The 23,453-nt window shown below is 37.5% G+C and overlaps 1 protein-coding gene across 10 annotated transcripts in view; it reads right to left on the reverse strand.

Moving 5' to 3' along the window:
* The window catches only part of LOC108677908 (zinc finger protein rotund), a 169,359-nt gene that overhangs the window by 42,684 nt on the left and 103,222 nt on the right, over positions 1-23,453 (reverse strand). For 5 of the 10 annotated variants that reach the window (XM_018166219.2, XM_018166225.2, XM_018166223.2 and 2 more), the window contains exon 4: positions 20,465-20,522. In XM_018166219.2, the coding sequence (XP_018021708.2) occupies positions 20,465-20,522 (58 nt within the window). Of the gene's footprint in view, positions 1-8,220; positions 8,859-18,267; positions 18,352-20,464; positions 20,523-23,453 lie in introns of those variants that run through there. The other 5 variants (XM_018166216.2, XM_018166215.2, XM_018166214.2 and 2 more) reach the window with 2 other exon arrangements.

The raw sequence follows: 23,453 nt of genomic DNA on the forward strand, positions 1-23,453 counted from the left end.
GGATAGCAAGAAATGTTTTCTTTCCAGTGTCATCACATGCAGCCATGATAGCTGTGATGTTCCTATAGCTCAGGGAGAAGCATGGAATTTATCGCAATGAATAATCAAACAGATTAAATTAATCTGGAAATACAAGCTGTCCAAGTATCAAATCATGTCTAGTACCGTAGTGATAAAAGTTGAAACCATTTTACACAAACTAACAGAATACAGTAAACAGTAAGTAAATTAAAAAATAGGCTCAACACATATAAATGAAATTATACAATAATTCAAATGATCACCACCGCTTTCATTTATGATATTAAAGGATGCCCCAATAAACGAAAATTATTAATCAAATACTCTTGATGGAGCCAATATAGCGTTGAAATGAAGCTTGCCAGCATCAGAGTAAGGCTAAAAAGATTAATAGTTCTCAAATAGGCCTACGGAGATCTCACAGAGACCGACCAACCCTATGCGTTTTCCCACCCTTCAAATAAGATGACCATTGTCGCCTTTGTTGTCAATAAACGCGACGGTCATTGAAAAGAAAAAGCAGACTCGAAGCAAGAGCATTCTTTTTTGCTCGTTTAATGCAAAACAAAAGCACTTGATGAACCTTACACTCGATGGCACCTTATTCATTGCATTCACACCGCTGAAATAGGGCACCTCTTTTTTCATCGCACGTCCAGGAGACCCAGCGAATTTTTTCGTGAAATATTCGAAAAGTAAATGAAAATGTATTGCCATAAACTGCACGCGAGTTCCGATGCACGGTTTTTGCATGATCTGCGCTACAATTGCGGCCAAAATAAAGGTTCAAGAAACGCGCAACATGGCTTATGCTCACTGCCCTTTCAATTTCTACTAGATAGGCCTATGGCCCAGTCCAGCCCGAGACTACCGAATTCGAGACCAACGTTGCCGTAACTTATAAGGCTTCGTATATTTGGTCCGATTTCGAAGAGCATCGTTGTAATTCAAACGCAGCTTCAATTACAAGGATAAAGGGACCGCAAGGAGACGAAGGAAACGTTGCTCAATGCTCGCCGTGCTGGGTCGGGCACTGCAAGTCTGCATCCTCGTCAGGGAAGAATTTCTGCCATAGGATATCGAACTAAAAATTCATTTAGCGATGATAACAAGCCACAAAATGTTGCCACGTACTCTGAAATTAGAGCGTGCTATGATAGATATGAAACGCATTTATATGCTATATTCGTATGATTTTACATAAAAAATTAAATTTAGTGGTTTATTCCGGTTCTACTCGTACACTAGGAGAGAACTCAAGACTTCGAATTAATTTGAAAATATCTCCAAGAAGGTATGATTTGTGAGCTTTTCGTGGGTGAGTTCTGAGGCGTGAGAGGCAATAGGAAGGGGCGATGAAGCTCATGTGAACGCCGTCGATAAAAGCAGATCAAGAGAACCAGTTCTACAGCCTCTTTACAAACCAGCCGCTTGCCGAGATGGGTCACTTGTAGGCTTGATAATAATAGTCGTGATGGTTCTGGCAATGGTCCCACAAACAGAAGCTCGGCACACTCCTTCACTTCACGTGGGCCTCTTTAAAGAGCTTCTTGTGAACATTAACAGCGATCTGTTACCGACTCCTCGGACTCATGAAGATCGAGACGCCGAACAATATCGTTGAACAAACACATTGGGTCTCTACTACAATAGAGGTCAATTTCGTTCTTATAGGACAACTCGCAAAAATCGTACTGCCTCTAGTGAATCTCGTACAAAATCTTGGTAGTGGAAAATTAGGTACCATTGGGGGGTGAGGGGGCAGCTAAGGATAGACGCTAAATAGCACAAAATCCATAATATGTGGCATCCAAAAATCATTAGGGAGAAATTTCCTAAAAAGCTTTGGCGCCAAAGCAACTAAGAGAGATTTTTCGCCAGTGGACCCGTACCGTGATCACGTACCGAAAATCTAAGTGTCTTTTGACGGTGAGAGTTCTGATTTCTAAGAAGTTAAAAAAACGAAACAAATATCGCTCCGTATTATTTAGAAAGACTAGATAATTTCCAACCAATGACCAAATTTTTTTCGTGCGATATGAGCGAACCGAACTCGCCCGGTAAATCGTTGAATAATACAAAAATAGGCGGAGAATTATGTACTATATAAAATTTTTAGTTGAATACGTAATAACGTAATAACATTTACTTACAAGAGTTCAATAACCACTATCGTGAAAGAATCGATAAACCCCGTTAATTTTACACATACAAAGAATATATTAAATACTGTAATTTTACTTAGGCTGGCGATGCCAAGTTGTGTAGGCCTTTTCAGTTCGTAGGCAAGGCTAAGGCTGACCGTGATCTGGTGCTTTTCAAAGGTATATTTTAGCAGCTGGCTCAGGGCTGAAGCTCCATTATATCGCAACCAACGATAAAGTGAGCGCGAATGTTTCCTGCATGACCATCTCTATGGTATAATGTTCGTCTATTATGTTTATTGTTGGAGGTTTTAAGAAGCATGACGTGCGAGTGCCGTAAGGCACAGAGGCTGTAAGGGTTAGAAAGAGTACAAAAGAAGGTCGGACGTGTGTGTATACCCAGCAAACTGCGCTCTGCATGCAGTTCTATCTCTGCTTCAGAGAAAGTTACACTTCGTTGAGCATTATTTCATACACAACAGCAAGCAGCTGCTGCACTCATGCGCATCATATTTTTTGAAAATAATTCGATCTCAGGAGTCTGTTCCTCAATCTAACGCAGACAAATACAGAAACCGGAAAATGAGAATTGTAGCCAAAATTTGTTGGCAGGCGGGAAAATAGTTTATTTCTGGGATAAAAATGAGTCATCTTGAATTATTATGCATCATAGTTATAGAGTTTACACTAATAAAAAAAAGACGTATAACCATAGACTCGAATATTTCGAGATAACATTAGAAAATCAAGACACAAAATTTAGATGAAAGCCAATAGATAACAGAGACAACGCAACCAATTTGTAGTGAACAAAATTTCAGCACTTGTATGGAAATGATCATTTGAACCCTTATCACCAAAGCCTATAAAGCTATAATTAAGAAGGAGTCGCAAGAGGCTGCTCCGATTATTTCATCACAGTAAAACCAACCAATCGGAAATAATTGAAGAGTCAATTTTCAAGCACGCACAAGAATCTCAAGAGAACCACTCTTCACCGCTACCCACAGGAGTAAAGAAGCGGCCTAATTTCAGAATATTGGAGACTGACGACGTGTGCCGCGTTTCCATTTTGCTTATAAATCAAATGAAGTATGTTTCAAATTTGGTGGCGCAATCTTTCCTTTATAAAAGTGAATACTGACGATGACGCAACTGTAAACCATGGCTGCGTCAGAGCTAAGGTTTACAGAACCCAAAGCAAAGCTCAATTGCATGGAACCAAAGGGAAAAACCTAACTAAAAACCAACAGCTGAAAAGTATCAACCACTGAACTGTAATCAAACTTTACTTTTAGGGACAAAAGATTTCATAGGGATAACAATGATATTCGAGATTCACGTTTAAACTCTGAAATCACGTTTAAATATGCCAACGATGAAAAACTAAACGTTTATTTTTAGAGGCGGTACAGCGTACAGCCTTCATTGTGGCTGTAATCTTGTTCTGCCCCAATCTTTCGTAAATTATGAGGATTTTATATGTTGGGGAATCTATAATATATCGGCTTGATACTTGTTGAATGCGAATGAAGAGTACTAATAATCAATAAACTGTTCTTCAAAGCATATAGCGAACATTTTCTTGTCTAAATTACAAGAATGGCTTAATGGATACAGGAAAAACCGATGTCATGATTGAACGTGAGCAAGTTTAGGTTTTTTTAATTAAAATTTAAAACCTGTCTATTTTGAAATGGTTGGATTATCAAGGAACATGAATGTGTCAGTCTGAAAGCGTTACAAGATTGAATCTGTCACGTTAGCTAATTCCTATCGGTCAAGATGTCCCCGGCAGCGATGTCCATCTAGCCAAAAGAGGCATGCGAAGATGACGGTTTAGGAACAAATTCAATTATTTCTTGACGGACCACGACGGTCAAGGGTTGACTGGACAAAGGCGCATCCTTCCGCTAAGCTGATTACTCATTTTGCCAACATTTTGGGAGTGCATGCGATCCCTCGGCTTTTTCGTGATGATCATTCGCGGCACCAAAACCGCGGGATAAACTTTCTACCTTTGATATAAAAAATTATGAGGTAGCCACCAGATCAATATCATGGGAAACGGCTGAGCCATTCAGGGCAAGCTATAGGGAAAGGAAGAAGCAAGCACACAACAGCTCAAAGTCTCACAATATATATCAGATTGTGTGATAATACAGATACGTTTACAGTCATAATTAAGAAGAAAGTTCGCAATTTGCACTAAGATGAAAATTGCAAAGTTATTCTGTTAAAGAGAGAATGGCAAACGTATACTGCAAGACCATAAAAAATGCTCAATGACGAACGAATTCTGTCAATAATAAACCACTAAATTCAATTAGTAGTAAAAATAATACTTCATTAAACTCAAACAGTTCATGACGCTCTAAATCCTTTACCCTAACAAGGGCCCGTTATTCAAAAAACGTAACCAAAATTACCCAGCTCTGTCGGTTACCTACATTTCCTACTGACAAGTTACATTAGCGCTTAATATAAACCTCAATTTCAATAGTAAACGTCAGGAGTAGACCAAATATTTAAGAGCAACATCGCAAAACGCGGCCTGGCCTTCCAACAGAACCCATAAGTTGCGGCGAATCTAAAAGAAGCCATCCTGCGGTTGACATGCAATTGCGTTTATGAAAAGAAGCGATGCTAATAAAAATAGTGGGAGGCAGTTAGGGAGTCCGCCACCGCGGTTATTTAAAACGACCAAAGTGAAGGGTGCTGAATAATTTGTAAGCATTCTGTGAAAAATCCTGCCCTGACTGTTGAGGGTGTTTACGTATGTGTGGCATGTTAATAGTACCGGCTTTGTGTCTGTACAAAAGCGGTGTTTGCCTTTGCTGAAAGAAACCTGTCTTTTACGGAGACGATTTCCGCTCACTCATTCCGGCAATGATTAACGACGAGCTCTGTTACGCTGAATTGAGTGTGGGTAGAAACTTGAATATAAATACCGGTATATAATATAATTATTTAACAAACAAATTGAGATGTTTGTGAAAAGTATTCATTCTTCCAGAAGTCCTATAATCATGTTGACATAAAAAATTACAAACTTTAATGAACATCAATGCTCAAAATACTAGGCAGTGAAATTCTTACACAATTTTTCAGCTTCAAAGAGTCGCCATGAATAGCGTGAGATTTTTAATGTTCATCTGCAGTCAAGTGACGGCGATGGTAAAGAGGCCAAGATGAATGACATCCATCAACAATTTGGCGGACATCCCGCACAGGAATTCGGCGGTATATTGTCAAGAGCGATGGTTCTCCTGGGAATATTTCTTTTGATGCCATTTTTAAAGGCCATTTATATCAATAAGTGTACTCGGTTTAGCCACGGTGTTTTTTACGCTATGATTTTAGGTTTTAAGGGAAAGTGACTGAATGCGCGCGTTTACTGGCGGCATCAATACAGACATTTTGCGAAAGCATGAGCGCTGCGGCCCAATAAAGGATTTTGTAGGCTAGTAACCGATCTGATACGGTAGCAAAATTCCTTTCACGCTCCTCTGCCATGACTAAAATTGTGTACACACAAACGCAACACATATGAAGCTTGTTGCGTAACAGTGCGTAAAAGGTCGGCAACTTTTACACTAAGCAAAAGATTTGACTACGGAATAGTCATACTGAGATTTAGTTGAGCCCTAAAAAGAACTTTAGGCTTTTAGTAAATTTTTACTGATAATTATATGCTCGGAACTTTTCACTGATATATATATTTGCATCTCGAGCTAATTTTAAAACATCAATTACAATTATGTTTCGTTACTTAATATGGAGCGGAGAAAGAGGAAATGCAAAAAATAAAAATAAAAATATGCCAGCAAGAGACAGTTGTCTCTGATACGTTGCTGGAATCAGCATAAATTTTCAACCCTACATTTGTCCTTTAATGAAATCTGATATATTACTGAAATTGCAATTTATTCACGAATGTTTTCAATAATAACAAATCGCACTATACCTTGGCGATATTCCCGAATCGACGGAAACCTGTCACGATTCCGTTCAATAACATCAAGAAAATTGAATATCTAATAGCAGCTTGAGTTGAACATGGAACGCCTGTGTTGGCCACTCTCCAAAAGTGTGATGTTTTTGCCCCAATCATTTCTAATGGTGCGAGTCACACCCGATGTCATCCATTATTTAAATTACGCAAATAAACAGGACACGAAGAGACAACTTTATGGTGGGCCCTGTCATTGGAAAGTCGTGGTGAAATGAGAGGGTTGACTTTGACGTACATGATATGTAAAGTAAAAAGGTTAACTTGACGTATTCAACTCAGTTTCGACTCAGCTCTATGATTTCGCCCGCATAATCTCTGAAGAATTCCATGAATTTGTGTTCTGGGTGATGAATATTGATTCATGTTCCGTAGTGTTTTGAATAATTATAAAAATATGTAACTAAATTAAAATTTCATTTGGCGACATTTCAGTGATTGTTTAACGAAGTATTTCTGCTCCCCAAACAAATTGTGATTCAAAAATTTAAAAAATATTACCTACTTTTTATGAAGAGAAATTTATTAGAATTACACGAATTGGATCCATTTCAAGCTTAATTAAAATAGCTTGCAAAATCAAACTGGCCAACGAATCAAGTCAAGTGACATTTCAACGAAATACACAGGAGTGCACAAATATCTTATAGTTTAGCATGTATATTATTATGCATCAGCAAGTGGGCGCTTTCGGCAGGCTCACTACTGGAGAAGCGTTGAAATTCCTTTACGAAGCAGTGCAAGGCCAGTGTCGTTCGTTCTTACTGTGTAATAAAGAAATTTTATGGACGTCAAAGTTAAACAAACTCCAGCTGAAAATCCGATTCTTCGAAATACCCCTTGAGTGTTAGGTTGACCTCAGTGATATTCGGTCGTTGAAAATTGAGCAAAACCTTTATTTGGGTGTTAAACTTTTCAGAACCAGCAATTGTTCGCTGCAGTATCTTTAAAGCCGCTTCGCTTTAAAGTTTACAGCAAATCGGTTCTTTGCATCATAGGAAATATTCCAGAAAATCTCATTAGTTAATGTTAGGTAATATAGAATATACAACAGCCGAAAACTTGATTGCTTGTAAATCAGCAAATTGCATACTAGTTCCTACAAAACGGTGTTTGGCCAAATTGCTGTTGGAAGTCCCTACTCGTCTATGCCCGGAGTCGTGACCGAGTAGCCTTGTGTACGGGAGTTATTAGAACTACCAAAACAAAAGCCAACAAAAAACCACTCGCAAAACTGGCTACGAAGTGTGCTGGTCATGAGCTACGGGTTGCGATTTAGACACGGAGAAAACACTTGGAAGCTCAACAACCTAACACCTAACGCACGACTTTCCTTTCACGACCAAATGATTGCACGATGATTGTTGTATCTAACTAATCTAAGTGAACATCTCAAGGTAACGTAGATCGCGGGGGAAATGCGCTAGTCGCCACGTGCTTTCTTCGCTGGGCATTGATAAGATGAGTTAGGAAGCTGCTTTGGGTAGGTTAGATAATGCAAGTATCAACCGAAATGAAGATTGGGGCACGCGGAGGTTTATAGGAAATCTCCCAAGAAATAAATTAGGCAAAAAGATGATTTTTAAAGATAATAATTAATTGACCAATTAATTCCCTACCAATTTATAGAATTCACCCATCGGTCTAAAGTGGATTGAAATGGTAGGCCCTACTTGATTTTTTCATGCGGAAATCTAGGCGCACTTAATTGACAGCAAGGAATTTACAAAATATCTTCCTTCCTTAAAAAACGCGTTAAATTTTATAAACCGACGAGATATTGACAAAGTATTTCTCCCAATTATTACTTTGATTTTTGTTTTAGTTACTAACATGTACCCAAGCAATTACAGGTTTCCGGTTAATCACGTTAGTTCTAACGGCTGTTGAACAACTCGATTATGGACACGAACAAAAATGAATCCACTAAAAATTGAATAACAATATTTGTGAAAGGGGTTGTTTATGTATGGTTGAAAGTGAGGCGAGATGTGGTGATGTAATCGGGAAGTTTTTCAACTAAATTTAGATGGATAAACTTACAGTCTGGGATGCCATGCATCATGCCTATGGCACTGCCGTGATCTTTCGAATTCACCAAGTCACTGGGACTAGTGTATTCCAGGTGCCTGGCGAGCTGAATCTGCTGGTGTGGATGGTGTGAAGCCAGATCCAGGTCGCAGGAGGTTACCATTTCGACGCTACTGAGAGCCACTGTGTCGTATTATTTCAAAACCGTAAACAGCAGAATCTAGCTGATGACAGAATTCACCAGCACAACCTAACTGAAAATGGTGAAGGACTCAAAATTATTATGTGAATCTCAAAATATCAGTCACAAAGAAACCACTGAAAGAGGAAATAAAATTTGAGTTAACCACTGATGAGAATGAGTCAGTACTGACGACGGGAACTTAGCTATCATGTAAAATAAGTGAATGAAATTCAAGTTCGTGTAAATGTAAGCAGAAGAATGAAAATTTCAAGGTCTTCGTAGTATGGGACAAATAAATGAAATCACAGAACTCAAACTCCATTTACACGCTGATGGGAACGTAGTTATCACACAACCATTACGCTAAATTATTTTGTTCACATGTTGCCACTACACTGCACAACTGCCACAAGCAGTCAATCAGGCGACTGGAGCTAGTGGAGCGAAGGACCGCAATGCTCACTCTATGACGCCTGGACGGCTAGTAAGGCGGTGGCCGTCTGCACGCCGTGGTTCCCTCAGCGCTACCAACGGTTGCCTCCTCCGCACTTCCAGTCGTCCACTCAAATTTGCCCTACACCAAGCACCCTGGAATATCTCATTCACTGACGACTGCCACAACTTAGCTCGTCACCAACTCCCTATGATCCACCCATAGCTATATAAAATATATTTGATGAAGATAAGCATGACTTTAAATTCAATTGTCAGTGTGTATCATTTTGCCACAACCACGAATGTTGATGAAACCAATGAATAGGCGATAGCGCTTCATTTCATGTCTTATAAAGTTTTTTACATGATAAGTGAACATAACATCGAAATTTATTTCCTTTATAGGGATTTTTTCAGTCTACGTAAATTGTTGAACGGGATATACACAAACCAAATGACGTTTATTTGCAGCGTGTTCTGGATTTCGCATTTATAATGATAATTATCAGAGTGTTTAAGGAGAATTGAATTTTTTAATTTTGAAAACTACAAAAATATGAGAGCACCGCAATAATTTAAGCAGCAAAATCCAACCAATTTGGTGATTTCACGAGCACTAATACAAGCATGCTCACACTTGCAGCGTAGTCGAAGCACAAACAATAAAAGACTCTCAACTGCCACAAGAAACTGTGTGCAGCTTTCGTACAGATACTTACTTTCTTTCCATTAAAATTTGCTGACATTTTATTACGGTAAATTTTAAAAATTACAATCACATGCTTCATGGATATATTTATGCTAATCAGTACGAAATAATTTCAAATTGCTTCGAAAATTTAAATGGAGTGATTCCTTTACAAAAAGGCTTTTATATGAAGCAAAGATTTCAGAGTTATGGCATGCGTAGTGGTGAGCAGTACCAGCAAGTACCACTGACAAGCAGTACCAGCACGCACCACTGACAAGCAGTACCAGCAAGTACCACTGACAAGCAGTACCAGCACGTACCACTGGCAAGCAGTACTAGCACGTACCACTGGCAAGCAGTACCAGCACGTACCACTGCAGCACGTACCACTGACAAGCAGTACCAGCAAGTACCACTGACAAGCAGTACCAGCACGTACCACCAGCAGCAGCCAATAGCGCCGCAGGAGTTGCGGTTGCCGGCGCTGGTGCGGGCGGAGTCACGACACAGGCATACGAGCCTTGCTTGTTGTCCTCTGCCCTGACTGAGCCTACCTGCTTTCGCTGCTCCAGTCCACGCCTTCAGGAGGCCTAGGCTCGCCCGCCCATTTTTTGGGCATGAAACAGGGATAGTTCAAGGAATATAGGCTCGCAAGTAACGTAGAACTTGAATAAGTACTTGCAATAGTTCGCGCTAAACCTGGTGCCGGAAACATATATGCAACGCGTTTAACAAAATAATCCAAAACATTCACTCCGCGGAATATCTCCAAAACCTAATGCGTGATGTTATACCCTTTAAAATATTCAAGTGATAATAAAAAAATATAAAAAATATTCAAGTTTAGTGTTCTTAACAAGCCAAACCTATGTTAAAAATATTAGCATGAAAACACGTATCCAAAATAAGATAACAAAACCTGCCAAAGCCTGAGAAATGCGATAGCTCGCATGCGACACAGCTTCCACCACAAAATGTATATGGATATTAGCGATCCTAAAACATCGCAATCCAGGTTGTTGACACAAACACTATGGCAAACAATAACAGACACTGCATCATCTCGGTCAATTAAAACAGATGAAGTTTTGTATATGAATAATGCTTTTCAAATGCAGAGAAGCGAAAACTGGCATAATTAAACAACCAATGCAAACGAACGATGCTGAATATAAGCGTATTTAATTGAAAGTGACGAAATAGAAGCAAAATTGACTCATTGTGACTAGACGTCAGAAATTTTATCTATACATTTTATAAGGAACAGACGCGGTAAATATTATAACACGAATAATTTGATGATATAACATCAAATGATATAACACGCCGTCACAGGTTAATCTTTTGAATAGCACCAACAGCGCCTTATATATTAAGGTACTGACAACATCCACATAATTATACTGAACTTCATTCTTATTGAATAGTTTTTGGCGCATTGTCTCATTTATGGAAAAAAGGAGCTATTGTGATCGTCATGTCCGCCCGTCTGTCTGTCCGTCTGTCCGTCCGTCCTTGACCACGTTTTCGTCGACGAGAAAATGCGCGCTCTGTCACTCACTGCAGTTAGTACTAAGTTATATTTTTTATTTATCGGGAAATTTATAGATTGTCGCAAGAAATAAATTAATTGAACATAGGAACTAGATTACACAAATTAAAGTCGTTGGGTTATGCAATGATTTCAAAGCGCATGCAATATAAAGGTAAAATCATGTTAACAAAAATCAGCCAATAATAAAACTGTTGATCATTATCTATGAAGATCCTGATTATGAATAAACTATTTCGAGCAACTAATTGATGATCGTCTGATGACTACTTAACGCAGGCAGGCGCGTCAAGGACAAACTATTAAATTGGCCCTGCGTCTCCCAGGCCGGTCAAAAAATTGTTTAGTCAGTTCCTTACTTAATTTATACTAATTTAAAGACCAGTTTATAAGCGATACTAATTATTTATAAAATTCGGCCTGTAATTACCTAGCGAAAAATTATGGTCATTCAGGGGTTTCCGATCAAGTTAATTGCCTTGAAGTTACATGTATCACTTTGAAAACTCCCCATTTCTTGCCTCTTCCATTACAATGTGAAATGTAGGATAGAATTAAATGAAATAAATTGAAGTATGAACCTTTCTTCTAAATTGTTATGATACATTTGAAGCAAGGAAAAAGTCGATAATGACAAGCATAAATGATGTACGTAATTATCAAGAATGTAATTGTCGAGGATGTTATAGTCTTGGAAGTACTTGTCAAATATTTAATTCTCAAAGATGTAATTGTCTTGGATGTACTTGTCATGGGTGTAATTGTCAAGAATGTGTCATGGATGTAATCAATTTTCAATGATGTAATTGAAATTTAATGAATGTTGATAATTTAGTTAATATATTTAATAACTTAATGAATTCCGGATTTAATTTTTAATAATGCAATTGTCAATGATGCAATTTTATTGGATATAATTTTCAATGATGAAATTTGAATTGCATCAGCAATAGAGGTTTTCTTTCCATTCTGATGATCAACTGTTTTTCGATGCAAAATTATTTCAGAGCCGATCAATATATCAGACGAGAAATTTGGTTTCACAAATTCACTGAAATAAATTTCAATCAAACTTGAATAACCTTTTGAACATATCCTCAGTCGCAAGTCTTTCCATGCAACTTCGTGTGCAGACCAAATTTCGAACGTATTTTCCAATTAATACCCGAAATTGATAGGTCAAAATATCAATCTGATTAAACTTTCTGCTCTTTTACCGCAAAGCTTTGTGCTAAAATGGGAAGATAAGCAAGCGTCAAACAGATAAGCAAGCGAAATTTCATAATTCATTGAACCGCAAAATTTAAACCAGACGACAGCAATTGATGATGAACGTTTCTTCCTTAACTGAAAAAAAGAAATTGAAATATGAGAATGACATTCTTCAGGTGCAGCTACTAACAGAATTATTAATAGCTTACTTGCTTAGGAACCCACGGCGCTAATGCAGCTCATCTAGAGCAGTGATTTTATCACTCGGCCAAGCTTTAGTCTATGACAAGCGTCCAGCAATTCTGGCCGTCATAACACAGAGGTCGAAACATTCGTCTGTCGATTGTAAATACCCAAGCTAATGACCGACATAAATTAAGCACTTCACTCTAGGCTGTTGCGTTTGGAAGAGGTATAAAATCAATATTAGTCGGCACCCGCTTGCTAGAAAATAAATATTAGTCGGCACCCGCTTGCTAGAAGGCCACGCCATATTTCACAGCTCCTGAACTGTTGCATGGAGCAAGAGTTGGCAACTTGGCCGGCAATAATTTGTGGTGCTGAAATGGAACAGGACCAACTATGCTTGTGGCCGAGAACGAAGCAAGGCTCATGAGGATCCGGTCCTACATGATGGGAAGAAACCCTAAGAGACGGCATCTCTAAAGGTGTAATCAAAGCGAGCATGCAACACAGGCGAGGTAGCTGCAAGTTTTTTGGTGGGTGCGTCGAGAGAAGCAAGCTTTCGGTTTTGGGTCTCGGCATAACTGTAACACGAGCAGATTTTTTTCTGCTCGTAGACTTGGCGTCACTTCCTATTTTGTTCAATCCGTTGGCTGCGGAATCCAGAAAGGTAAACGAAGGTATTGATAATGGTCGTTATTTTTAGTTAGCCGAGCAATAGAATATTAGTAAAAAATAATAATGCAAATTGTATAATTTCCACATGGAAACTAACGGGAAAATGGAATTAACGGCAAGATTAATTTTCGAAAGGGTAGATTATGTGATGAATTTCCTCGACTCTCTTATATCGAGGAAATGAGGGGCTCTTAATAAGAGCTTCTCGCTCTCCCTTGAGAGCTCAACAGGCTGGGACGAACAGGTTTTTCCTTATTTTTCTGAGAAGCACAACCAGCCGTCGCAGCTTCTACCTGACACTGTACCAAGCGTATACAAATTCCTCATGAATCTGCCTCAACTTTTTCAGACTTTCAGCAACATCGGAAGATCGGTTGCATGCAAAGCCTGGATTGTCCTGGTATTTGGATGCATACGGAGTGTCCTAGTCCCCATGCATCGACGACGATTGTTGTCATAGATGAAAAGCAAAAATGCTGCTTGACTTGCTTGCGGTAGAAAGGAGTGCAAAAAATCCCAGAAGTAGCAGACCCGAGATGAATGATCGGGATTTTTCTCTCACTTTATTTGGTAAAATTTATGTGGAGGACGCATTGTATGCGATACAGAAAAACTTATCTCCTCAGTGATGTGTCAACAGTCGCTGCAACAAACGTTTTTTCCATTATTCCAGCTGTCAGAATTCTTTACAATTGGAATCTTCCACAGTTAGGATATACAAAGAATGTGTCACAATGAATCCTCTTCAACAAGTAATAAAAACTGCGCAATTTCAGCAACGGTATAGAGAAAAGGCACAGAAATTAATGTGTGTATTCTTTTAGGCATGACTGTCGCATCACTCACGCTCAAATTACAAAATAAGCCTAAAAAGACAATCTCTCATTTGCGGAATGAAATTGAAAATATCCACATAAGCAGAATATATATTTTAAAGGCCTTACTTTATTTGGAAATAATACAACAAAAACATAGTTGAATATGAACGAAAATGAAATAATGGCATGTGCTTAATGAGAACGTTTATCAACAGACTTCTCCAAAAACTGCAAATTAAAACATCGAAGGATAAAAAATAACGAAATTCATGACGCGCTTTAATTTTCACAACTGTGCAGCACGAGCGTGTCTATCACTCACGCATAAACTTGTTATTGCTCAACTTAATAAATATAAGATGAAAATGAGTCAGCTTCTAGCGGCAAATATAACTACTGTCGTAGATGCAGTCAATAAGGAAATAATGCCGTAATTTTCTGATAACGAATGGATTTAAAGAGAAAGCGACAAATACGTGGCACCCTGCACAGAAGCGGAATGGCAAACTCAAAAGCTTCGAATATTTTAAGAACAAATAAATTGCTGCGCAATACTCATATTAGGTATGGTCGATGCCAGCCTTATCATGTATAGTAGATTATGTACGTAAACCAGTTTATTAACGGCACCGATATTCCATAGATATTCTATGCACGTCGGGCTTGACTGTCTAAGACGCGCCGAAGCAAAGAAGGAATGCGCATCGTTATACTCAGTCGCCGCTGCTGGACGAGGCGCTGTTATAAGACCCAGAGACATATCAAACATTGCGAGCTTGTCGCAAAATGACGTTAATTCTGTTCTGCCTGGCCTAAACTTTCAAAACTCGCTAAGTGAACGTAAGTACTGTACTTACGCACTATTTTCTTGTCTATGATTGGTGGATTTTGCTTGACAGGCCGTCAATGATTGGCTGATGAACTTATGATCTCTTAACTTTGTTTGAAAGCATAGGCCCAGCTGAGCTGTAGATGTGGGCGGTAAGCAAGGTCAAGTCTGCGTCGCTACATACATCGGGTCATAGAACATGAACTCTGGACGTCATTTGCTGCACCGAACTTAATTTAATGAGCTTAATATAGTAAACGGAAAAATATTCATAAAAACTCCACACAAAAAAAAAAGTATAGTACTTTTACGTGGTTTCCAAGACAACAGGGATAGAGCAAGGTATTCCTGTTAACATATCATCCGTATAAGGGGAAGTTGAAAAACTAATTCTAGGCTTCATCAAATAATATAATATATTCATATATGAAAGTTATTTCAAATTCATCAATAATAATATACTAGCTACTTAATTGGTAGCCCGAAATGTACAATTGAACACTGTAACAAAATCGAACGCTGAGACTGCACTATGAGAAAAATTATATATACTATAATAAGTTAGGTAAAATAATATTGTAACAAAACTATACAATGAGTATGCTATCCAAAAGAAATTCATGCTAAATAACTAATTTCTGGCAATTTTATTTAATTTTGTTCTTGCGAACTGGTGGCAAAAAGATTCAGAACGTTCATTCAAATTTTGATTCATTTATTAAATTCATGTTTTATTTAAATTATGAACAAAAAATAATTATAATGGGAATTCTGGAGAAGATTGTTGGAAGTTTGTGTTATAATTTGATGTATTTCGATCGATCGCAAATGAAACAAAGCTGCAAGTCAAAAATAGTGAGCATACTTTGTGCTCTAGCAACGTTAATTGTGCTTAATCATTTAAATCATATTAGGAACTGTTAAATTTGTCCAATAATTAACTGAATGAATCATGATCTGAATTCAAAACGGCTTAAATTTTTTATTTGATCGGCTGAACAGCAAGGAAATCTTCAAATGAAATATGCACGAGTCTAATTGTGCTATTAGAACTGCTGCGATTTGATTAAGTCATTGAGTTCACCAAATACCATTATAAATCAATATATTAATCATGGTGCTCTGCATAAAAACATTTCTTATCATAGTTATGGTCAGGCATACAAAAGAACATATGTGTCGTGCGACCTTGAGTGAAAGGTTCCAGCCTTCAGTTTTTTACTGAACGCTTTTTTATCTTATATTACACTTGTTCGTCACAGGGTTTCCCTGCCCACAGCAAAAAGTGAAAGCTTTTTATCACCAAAAGAAACAGATTATGAGAAAATTTTTCTCTCATGTGCGGATTAGACTAAAAAAATTATAATGAACTAATGACCACCGCATGAACAAAATATCTTATTAATTTACTTATTTCGTTGAATTATTCCTCGAATAAAGGAATACATATTCCTCATGGAGTTATTCCTCTAATAAAGGAGCAACTCGCTCCTACATGTCTCGGTATGTTGATGGAGTTTCTTTACCGCTAACGGAAATCAAGAAGGTGCAAGAAATTTTTTCTTTCGTTCAGTCTCGATGGGAGAAAAAATGAAAGTGCCTAAAGAAACTCCAGAAGAAAGTCATTTGATGTTCTCAGTCTACAGGGCAAAGTGAGTGAATCAATTTTATTGCGCATGTCTAATGTGTTGAGGGAAATGCCATAAGAACGAATTATATTAATTACTGCCATGATGAAATAAATCTTGTTAGTGAAAGTTGTGGCTGGAGAAAACCTGAGCCTTATGCATGGTAATTATGCCTGGTAATTTCCTCCATCGTTGGCCGTGATCACGACGGCCTCCTTAAAAAATATCTTCAGACGGTGAAAAATTCTTAATGAAACAAAATGGACATGAAAAGTTAAGTGTTTGATAAATGGATTCATCGCTGAGTAATACTAGTAATTTAAAGAAGTCATACAAGCTTAATTATTTAATTTAATAGGCAAAAAAGTAGAATATTTTTACAGACAAATTGAAACGTGAGAGTTCAAAGTGCGTTCACAGCATGACAAAATGTCTTTCAATATGCAAACACCTATTATAAGAACATGAACTGCATTGAACTACATACTAATTGCACGGTTTTGAAGCAACAGAACACTGTCTTTTCTTTACAGAACACCGTCGACTATGTAAGGCTGGAATTATGCATTGAGGAGAACATCTGATAGCAGTACAGGTCAACAACAGTCGTGCATGCGATGCAGTAATTGATCTAGCATCATGAGATGGAAGGTCCTAATAGGATGACGGCGTCTAGGATGAAGAAGTTTATTGAATTTGAGTCCTGCCTTGTGTACAATTTTCCATTGTGCATTAAATTATCTGGCAATTACGAATGCAACGCTCCAGGAATGTTCATGAATTGTCAGTGCCCTCGAAAAGTCATCAAGATTTTAGTCCGAAAGACTCTAAATTCAATTGAATCTGCCAAAATCTGCTGAGCGTACAATGACTATATGAGGCTTTTTGCGCTTTGTATGGTAAGGCTTTTTGCCCTGGTGAAGTTAGTGCAGCGGCTGCTATGAAGGAGAACGTTTCCTGTGATAGACCAGTTTTTATGTACACGGCGTCTCTTCATTCACTGCAGGGCACTCTAGTCACTTTTTGTTCCATACCTCATTCAAAAATTGTTTGTAATGTTTTTATTTATTTTTTTTATGAAAATTTCTCATTTGCACCATAAATTTCTGCCTAACTGGGACTACAGGTGACTCTGCTGCCCATAAATTTGCTGCATTGATATTTTTTCTCGGCAGAATCGTTTTCCTGGTGACAAGTTCTTGTGATGTGAATATCATTATCTGGCCAACTTCTTACTACATTGCCACGTGCGCAATTTTTCTCAACTTGAGGCAGGTCATAAACGTGCAGGTAGTAAACGAGCCAGCTGCTGGCCTATACATTGTGTTCTGTGTGGGCCAAATGCCGTCTTAAACTTTTGTCTTTCTCTAACCTACTCTAACTATTCAAGTTCATTTAAATGTGTTGTAGAAATTTTCAGTGGTAAGCATAGCTGAGAGGAAAGTAGTGAACGAAAGTAGATGAGAAATTAGAAAAACATAGTACCAAATAAAAAATAATGTCAAACTCAAGCAAATCAATTTTGATTACTGCGCATACATATAACTAATTTGAGCAAAACGGAAATATTTAATTGAGCAAACGGAAATAATAAACACATTTTGATCGGACTTTCTTATGAAGGTTAATGTTTTGAAACTTCGGGGCACGGTTCCACGTCTGCCATGTACGAACAATTCCGAAATTTAGATTATATTATATAATTAATTTGTAATCAAATTTGAAAATAGCTACATTACTCATTCTTAGTTATGGTGTTTTCATTGCACATAATATGAAAACTCATTTGCATACTTAGTTTTATAATAGTTTCAGATGATACAGTAAAGTTAAAGGATATTATACTCACCGCAGTGCACACAGCTCCAGTCAATGCAATAGAAACTTGTAGGCCAATACATTCTAGCTAAGAACTCTTCCGTAGCCGTTAGTTCTGAAACATGCATTAAAATAACTGGTAAAATTACTACTGCTAGTCATTCAATGTTCGCTTAGTGAAGCATCGCATTTAGTGTTCGCATGCGATCCCAGTTTATAGTGAAAGCCATGCAACCGATGCCATTTTTTCATGCTCAATCTAAAAAGGGAAGGATTAAAGAAAATGAAAGAAAGCTACTGATTACAAACATCATAAGCGATTATCATAAACAGGTTCAATAAAATACAAATAACAATCAATATTAAAAGTGCTACTTCATACATTAGATTACATTCTCGTGCGCACAGTCACAGACCGTGACCTTTGAAGGAAAGACTACCCTCAACATGTGCCCTCTTATATGGTCACTATACCCTCAGTCGGGCACATCATGCAACTTACCTGTTCAGACCGCAACACGAACTTCTTACTATTAAATACGCGTATGAATATGCGGCGCACTTGTAAGAACTTTTAAACATTTATACATTATTTCTGGAGAAGCTCTAAGCACAAAATCGGCTAATTTGATAAGTTTATTTGGTTTTGATCAACGTTGATACTCATCTGTCTCTGTTAAAGGGCCATGAATAATTCTATCGTGTTCAGGTCATGCAAGTCCGAAGATTAAAAAAAGAAGAGTGAATATCGTAAATATTTTTATCGGTTCATTTCGGAAAAAAATGACTTCACACACAAGCATGCACAACTCATTCGAAGAATAACATTGAAACTATCGTCGTATAGAAAAAGGATTAGGAAAATTCGGATTTTTCGAACTCAGTAAGTTGGGAAAACAATTTTTTTGAAATCGGTTGAAACCAAACGCAAAATACGTCATTAAAATTTTTACTCCAAAATGTTTTATATGATTTATGCAGCGTTTCAATTAAAATGATTTAGTCCTCAAATGAGATAAATGTTTGAATTACCATTAACTGCCTTGGAACATAATTCAATTCGCTACAAAATAATCGATTTTTTCTTATATATCATCATCATTTGTTGCATATGGTCTACTGGGACACAATGCAAGATTTGATTCCACAGTTTAATCAGGAATAATAATTCAATTAGCAGCGAGTTCCCCGACCAAAGTTATAATTTTCTTATTTCTCATCGCAGTCATTGGAACGAAGAGAACCATTACACGCACCAGAGACATACTAGACTATGTTCTATAGCAGCTACATAAAAATAAGACAAATATTGCGTAACATTTGTGAAGTAAGTGGCAGTGCGATGTTGTACTGGAGGGTGAAAACGTAGGAGAAAGTAATACATAAATTTAGCTGAAAAAAGATATCGACTTTGAACTGGGCTGAGAGAAGAAGAAGAAGCAATTAATGAGTGATGAGAAAAATCGTCACACTTTTAAGACGATTTTGAAATTTTTGTATACTTATAGCTCGGGACGAGTGAACGCTTTAAAACAGCCTTTTGATGATATTTGCAAATATTTGCGTTTCTCTGAGATAATTTATCTCTCGAGATGATTCAGATGAAGAGCAGCGGACGTTCCAGCTCACGAGTAGATTTTAATTTCATTCTATAACCGGTATTGAATTCTATGATGAATTTAACTTCATATCCAACGTCAATGACCTATTGAATTTTTTTTGTGATTGAGTTCTCTCATGCATTAAAGTACCGCTATTAATTATTCAGAATAGAAGGAGAGAAAATAGTGCACGTAGTAGTTAGATATTAGTATAGGTTGGCACAAGTTATTCCTTTAAGCAGGTTTCGTTGAAGACCAGAGAATTCATTTTATTGGCAATTTTCTTATTTGTTTTTTTTTTCAATAGATCGAACGATATTTTCCCTGGTCTTCAACGAAACCTGCTTAAAAGAAGTAGTTAGAGTAGATCACTGCCATGCACACCAGCACACACGTAGCACACATAATTTAAAGTGCGGGAGCTTCTGATTTGGATTACCAGAAGCTGGGGCGACTCTAAATTTTGTTAGGGTAGGAGTTCTTCCCAGTGAAAATTTACAGACGCGGCAGCTTCTGATTTGGATTACCAGAAGCTGGGGCGACTCTAAATTTTGTTAGGGGCTACAGCCTCGAGGGAGTTCTCAGTACTGCATTAGCGCTGAGCTGCGCAACTCGAAGGTTGATTACCTTTGTGCATGGGAGAAGGGGAGCCCTGGTGATGATCGTGGATGCCTCCCATTTTGCTCTGTGGGGCGCAACGAATAATATTATTAAATCAAAGTTACAATGATAACAATTATTAATAAATTATTGATACAAATTTTGATTGCCACAGACTCAAATCTTGTCTTTAATCAAGGGAAAGTATAAAAATGGTGAGTCAATTTCACACATAAAAATGCTAAGTTTTCACATTTAAAGTGTCAAAAAATATGATTTATTTTGATTAAACTACGAATTCGAATATAATAGGATTTCCTCCTTCAAAGTTTATGACCAATTAAGATTAACCGAAAAGAAAGCCTATATCAGTTTCAGAAAATGCAAATCATTCATTAAGAAATTATATAATGTCGCCGTAAATGCTGTGCAAGATATCGTGATGCAGGGATATAGGGTGTCGAGCGCATTTGCGAATAGTATATTGTCATGATACGCAAATTTTATAGATAATTTACACTAAATTCTTTTACATGCTAGAATTTAAGAAGATTTATTGCATTTTTAACTGGATCATTTTCCAGGGCCGAAATTTTCAATCCGATAGGAATTGATATCTTCTTCAACCTTATTGACGTGCTCTTTCGCGAAATTGGCTTTCAATCCCATAGGCGTTATTATCAAAATGATGCATTGTGTTCAGAGGATTGCAATTTACCATCGTTTCAACTTATAGTTGAAAATAAAAACTTTTTTTTTAGAAAAAGGCCTCCCACACTCACCATTCCAACAAAAAAAGCATTGATTTAATTGCTGTATTTTACATTTATAAAAAGTTCTTTTTTATAAGGAAGACTGCGCATTTTTTGGGCGCTATACATAAACAGATTTAATGCGCATACTGATCATCCTGGTACGAAATCTGCGTTGATGTCAGAACGAGAAACCTCTTCGCAGACTCAGGCGCACACTCAAGATGATTAGCAAACCGGTATTGTGCGATATCGAATGACTGGGCGATCATACGCCTGGTGGATCAAAAAACTCCTATGATAGAAGAGATGATCTCGATGATAAATGGTGTCTGATGACCGAGATAACTGCTACATCAAAATTCTATCTCTGCTAAACAGTAGTCCGGAGCTTAATTACGTTGGAAACAGGCAACAGCGATGGCGTTCGCTCCATCTGCATTGACTTTTTGATCTCAAATGCTGGAAGTGATCTAGACATTCTAAACGCGACTACAACTTGCTGGAAAATATGTGAACTAAGAATAGAGAAAGCATCAGCCCCTATATTCTACCACATTCTATCACAGTAGAAGGTTATGTTCAAAGTTAATTTTTTTGTTGTTACCCGTATGTTATAGCATTTGATTATAACAGTACGCCCGTTGCAAAACTCCCAAGCGTTCGCTGTGTTAATAACTTTTTAAATAAGAAAGTTGAGACTGCTTCTAGGCGGCCATGATTGAGCAAGCCAATTAAAGACTCAACATTAATTACTCTAATTGATGTTATATGTGCATAATTTTAGTGAAAATTAAACTAAATGAGATTAATGTTGTTATTCATTCAGGTCCACAATTCATATTAAATTCAAGTTTCAGGGCATTTAGTGACATACATAATTTGGAATTCTTGTTATATACGTGTATATTAAAGGAATGTTTAGGTATAGGATCTATGCTAGGAAATGAATGCAAGATTCAAGAATAGCTCCATATAATCATCGATTTGATTGGATTTAAGAAATAATTCCAACTGAAGCTGGATCAACATGTGGTTGATGTGAGTTAGTTAATGATCAGTACTGGTCTCATCACGTTCAAATAAGCGCCATTCTCAAGCATCTATTGGACAACCGGTTCATGATCGGGCATCAGACACCGCGAGCCGTGCACCCTCGAGATCAGTATTTACTGTTCTCTAAAAATTTATGTCTGCCCGGCAGGAGTCATTTGGATTTTGCCGAAAGGCAAGAGATTGGAAGAGCTTTCAAGACGTTAGCTGCAAACGAACACGGAACAGGCTATAGGACTATTGTGCTCTTGCCGTTTGCCAATAATATGAGTGAGCAATGGTTGGGTTACAGATAATCCTGCTGCAAAGTTTACATTATACCAACCTAATAAACTTATTCAGTAATTTCCATCAGAATTGGAGGTCACATTTGTTCTTATTATTCACCAATTCACGGTAAAATAAGATCATGTGTGATTTGAATCATTGTATTTGAGTTCCATCGTTATAATTCCAGAATTTTGTTATGATTAACTATTAATCCAATGGCCGGAAAATATGGTCATTGTACCACATCTTTATGCAGAAGGGAAAATTGCCTGTCATAAACACAGGCAAGAAAGAATAAGTTGCGCTTTCACTATTCAAATCCATAACGTAATTCATAGTAGCTAAGAGGTTGTTAACGATCCACTAAAAGACAGTAGAATAATTACTATCTTTTAAACTCCGGGAAGTGTTGAACAGAATCCATACTGTTAATATGTTCATGGTCAAAAAGGAATAGGTAGTAACTATTGTTGAAGATGATATATTCGGAAAAGAAGGCAATGTGGAATTAGTTTGAGAAAATTAGACAGGAAGAACATTTAGTAAACATAATTGGATAAAAATTGTTCAATTGATAGCAGTGGTACTCACCATGTTGAAAACATGAAAAAGCGCGACACATGATTGAAAACGAGGGTAAAAGGAGTAAAAGTTATAAATGTAGTCGAGAATTGAAGCGACGAGTAAAGGGAAAATACGGCCTGTGAGATAAAACGGGCTATATGTTAAAAGATGTTAGCATCAGGATAAAAGAAAAGATGTTTGGCAAAGAGGATGATGGCGATGACTGGCTTGAAATTTTAGGAAAAATAAGACAAAGATTCAGGGACAGAGAACTCGGTAAAGTTAACGGAAATAAGAAGAATTAAGAGGAAAATAATGAATGAAAAGCGCGTACAGAGAGCCATTATTACAGAGTACGTATAGGGCAAGTTCGGGGA

This window comes from Hyalella azteca, unplaced genomic scaffold (genome assembly GCF_000764305.2).
Source record: "Hyalella azteca isolate HAZT.00-mixed unplaced genomic scaffold, Hazt_2.0.2 contig10758, whole genome shotgun sequence".
Lineage (NCBI taxonomy): Eukaryota > Metazoa > Arthropoda > Malacostraca > Amphipoda > Hyalellidae > Hyalella > Hyalella azteca.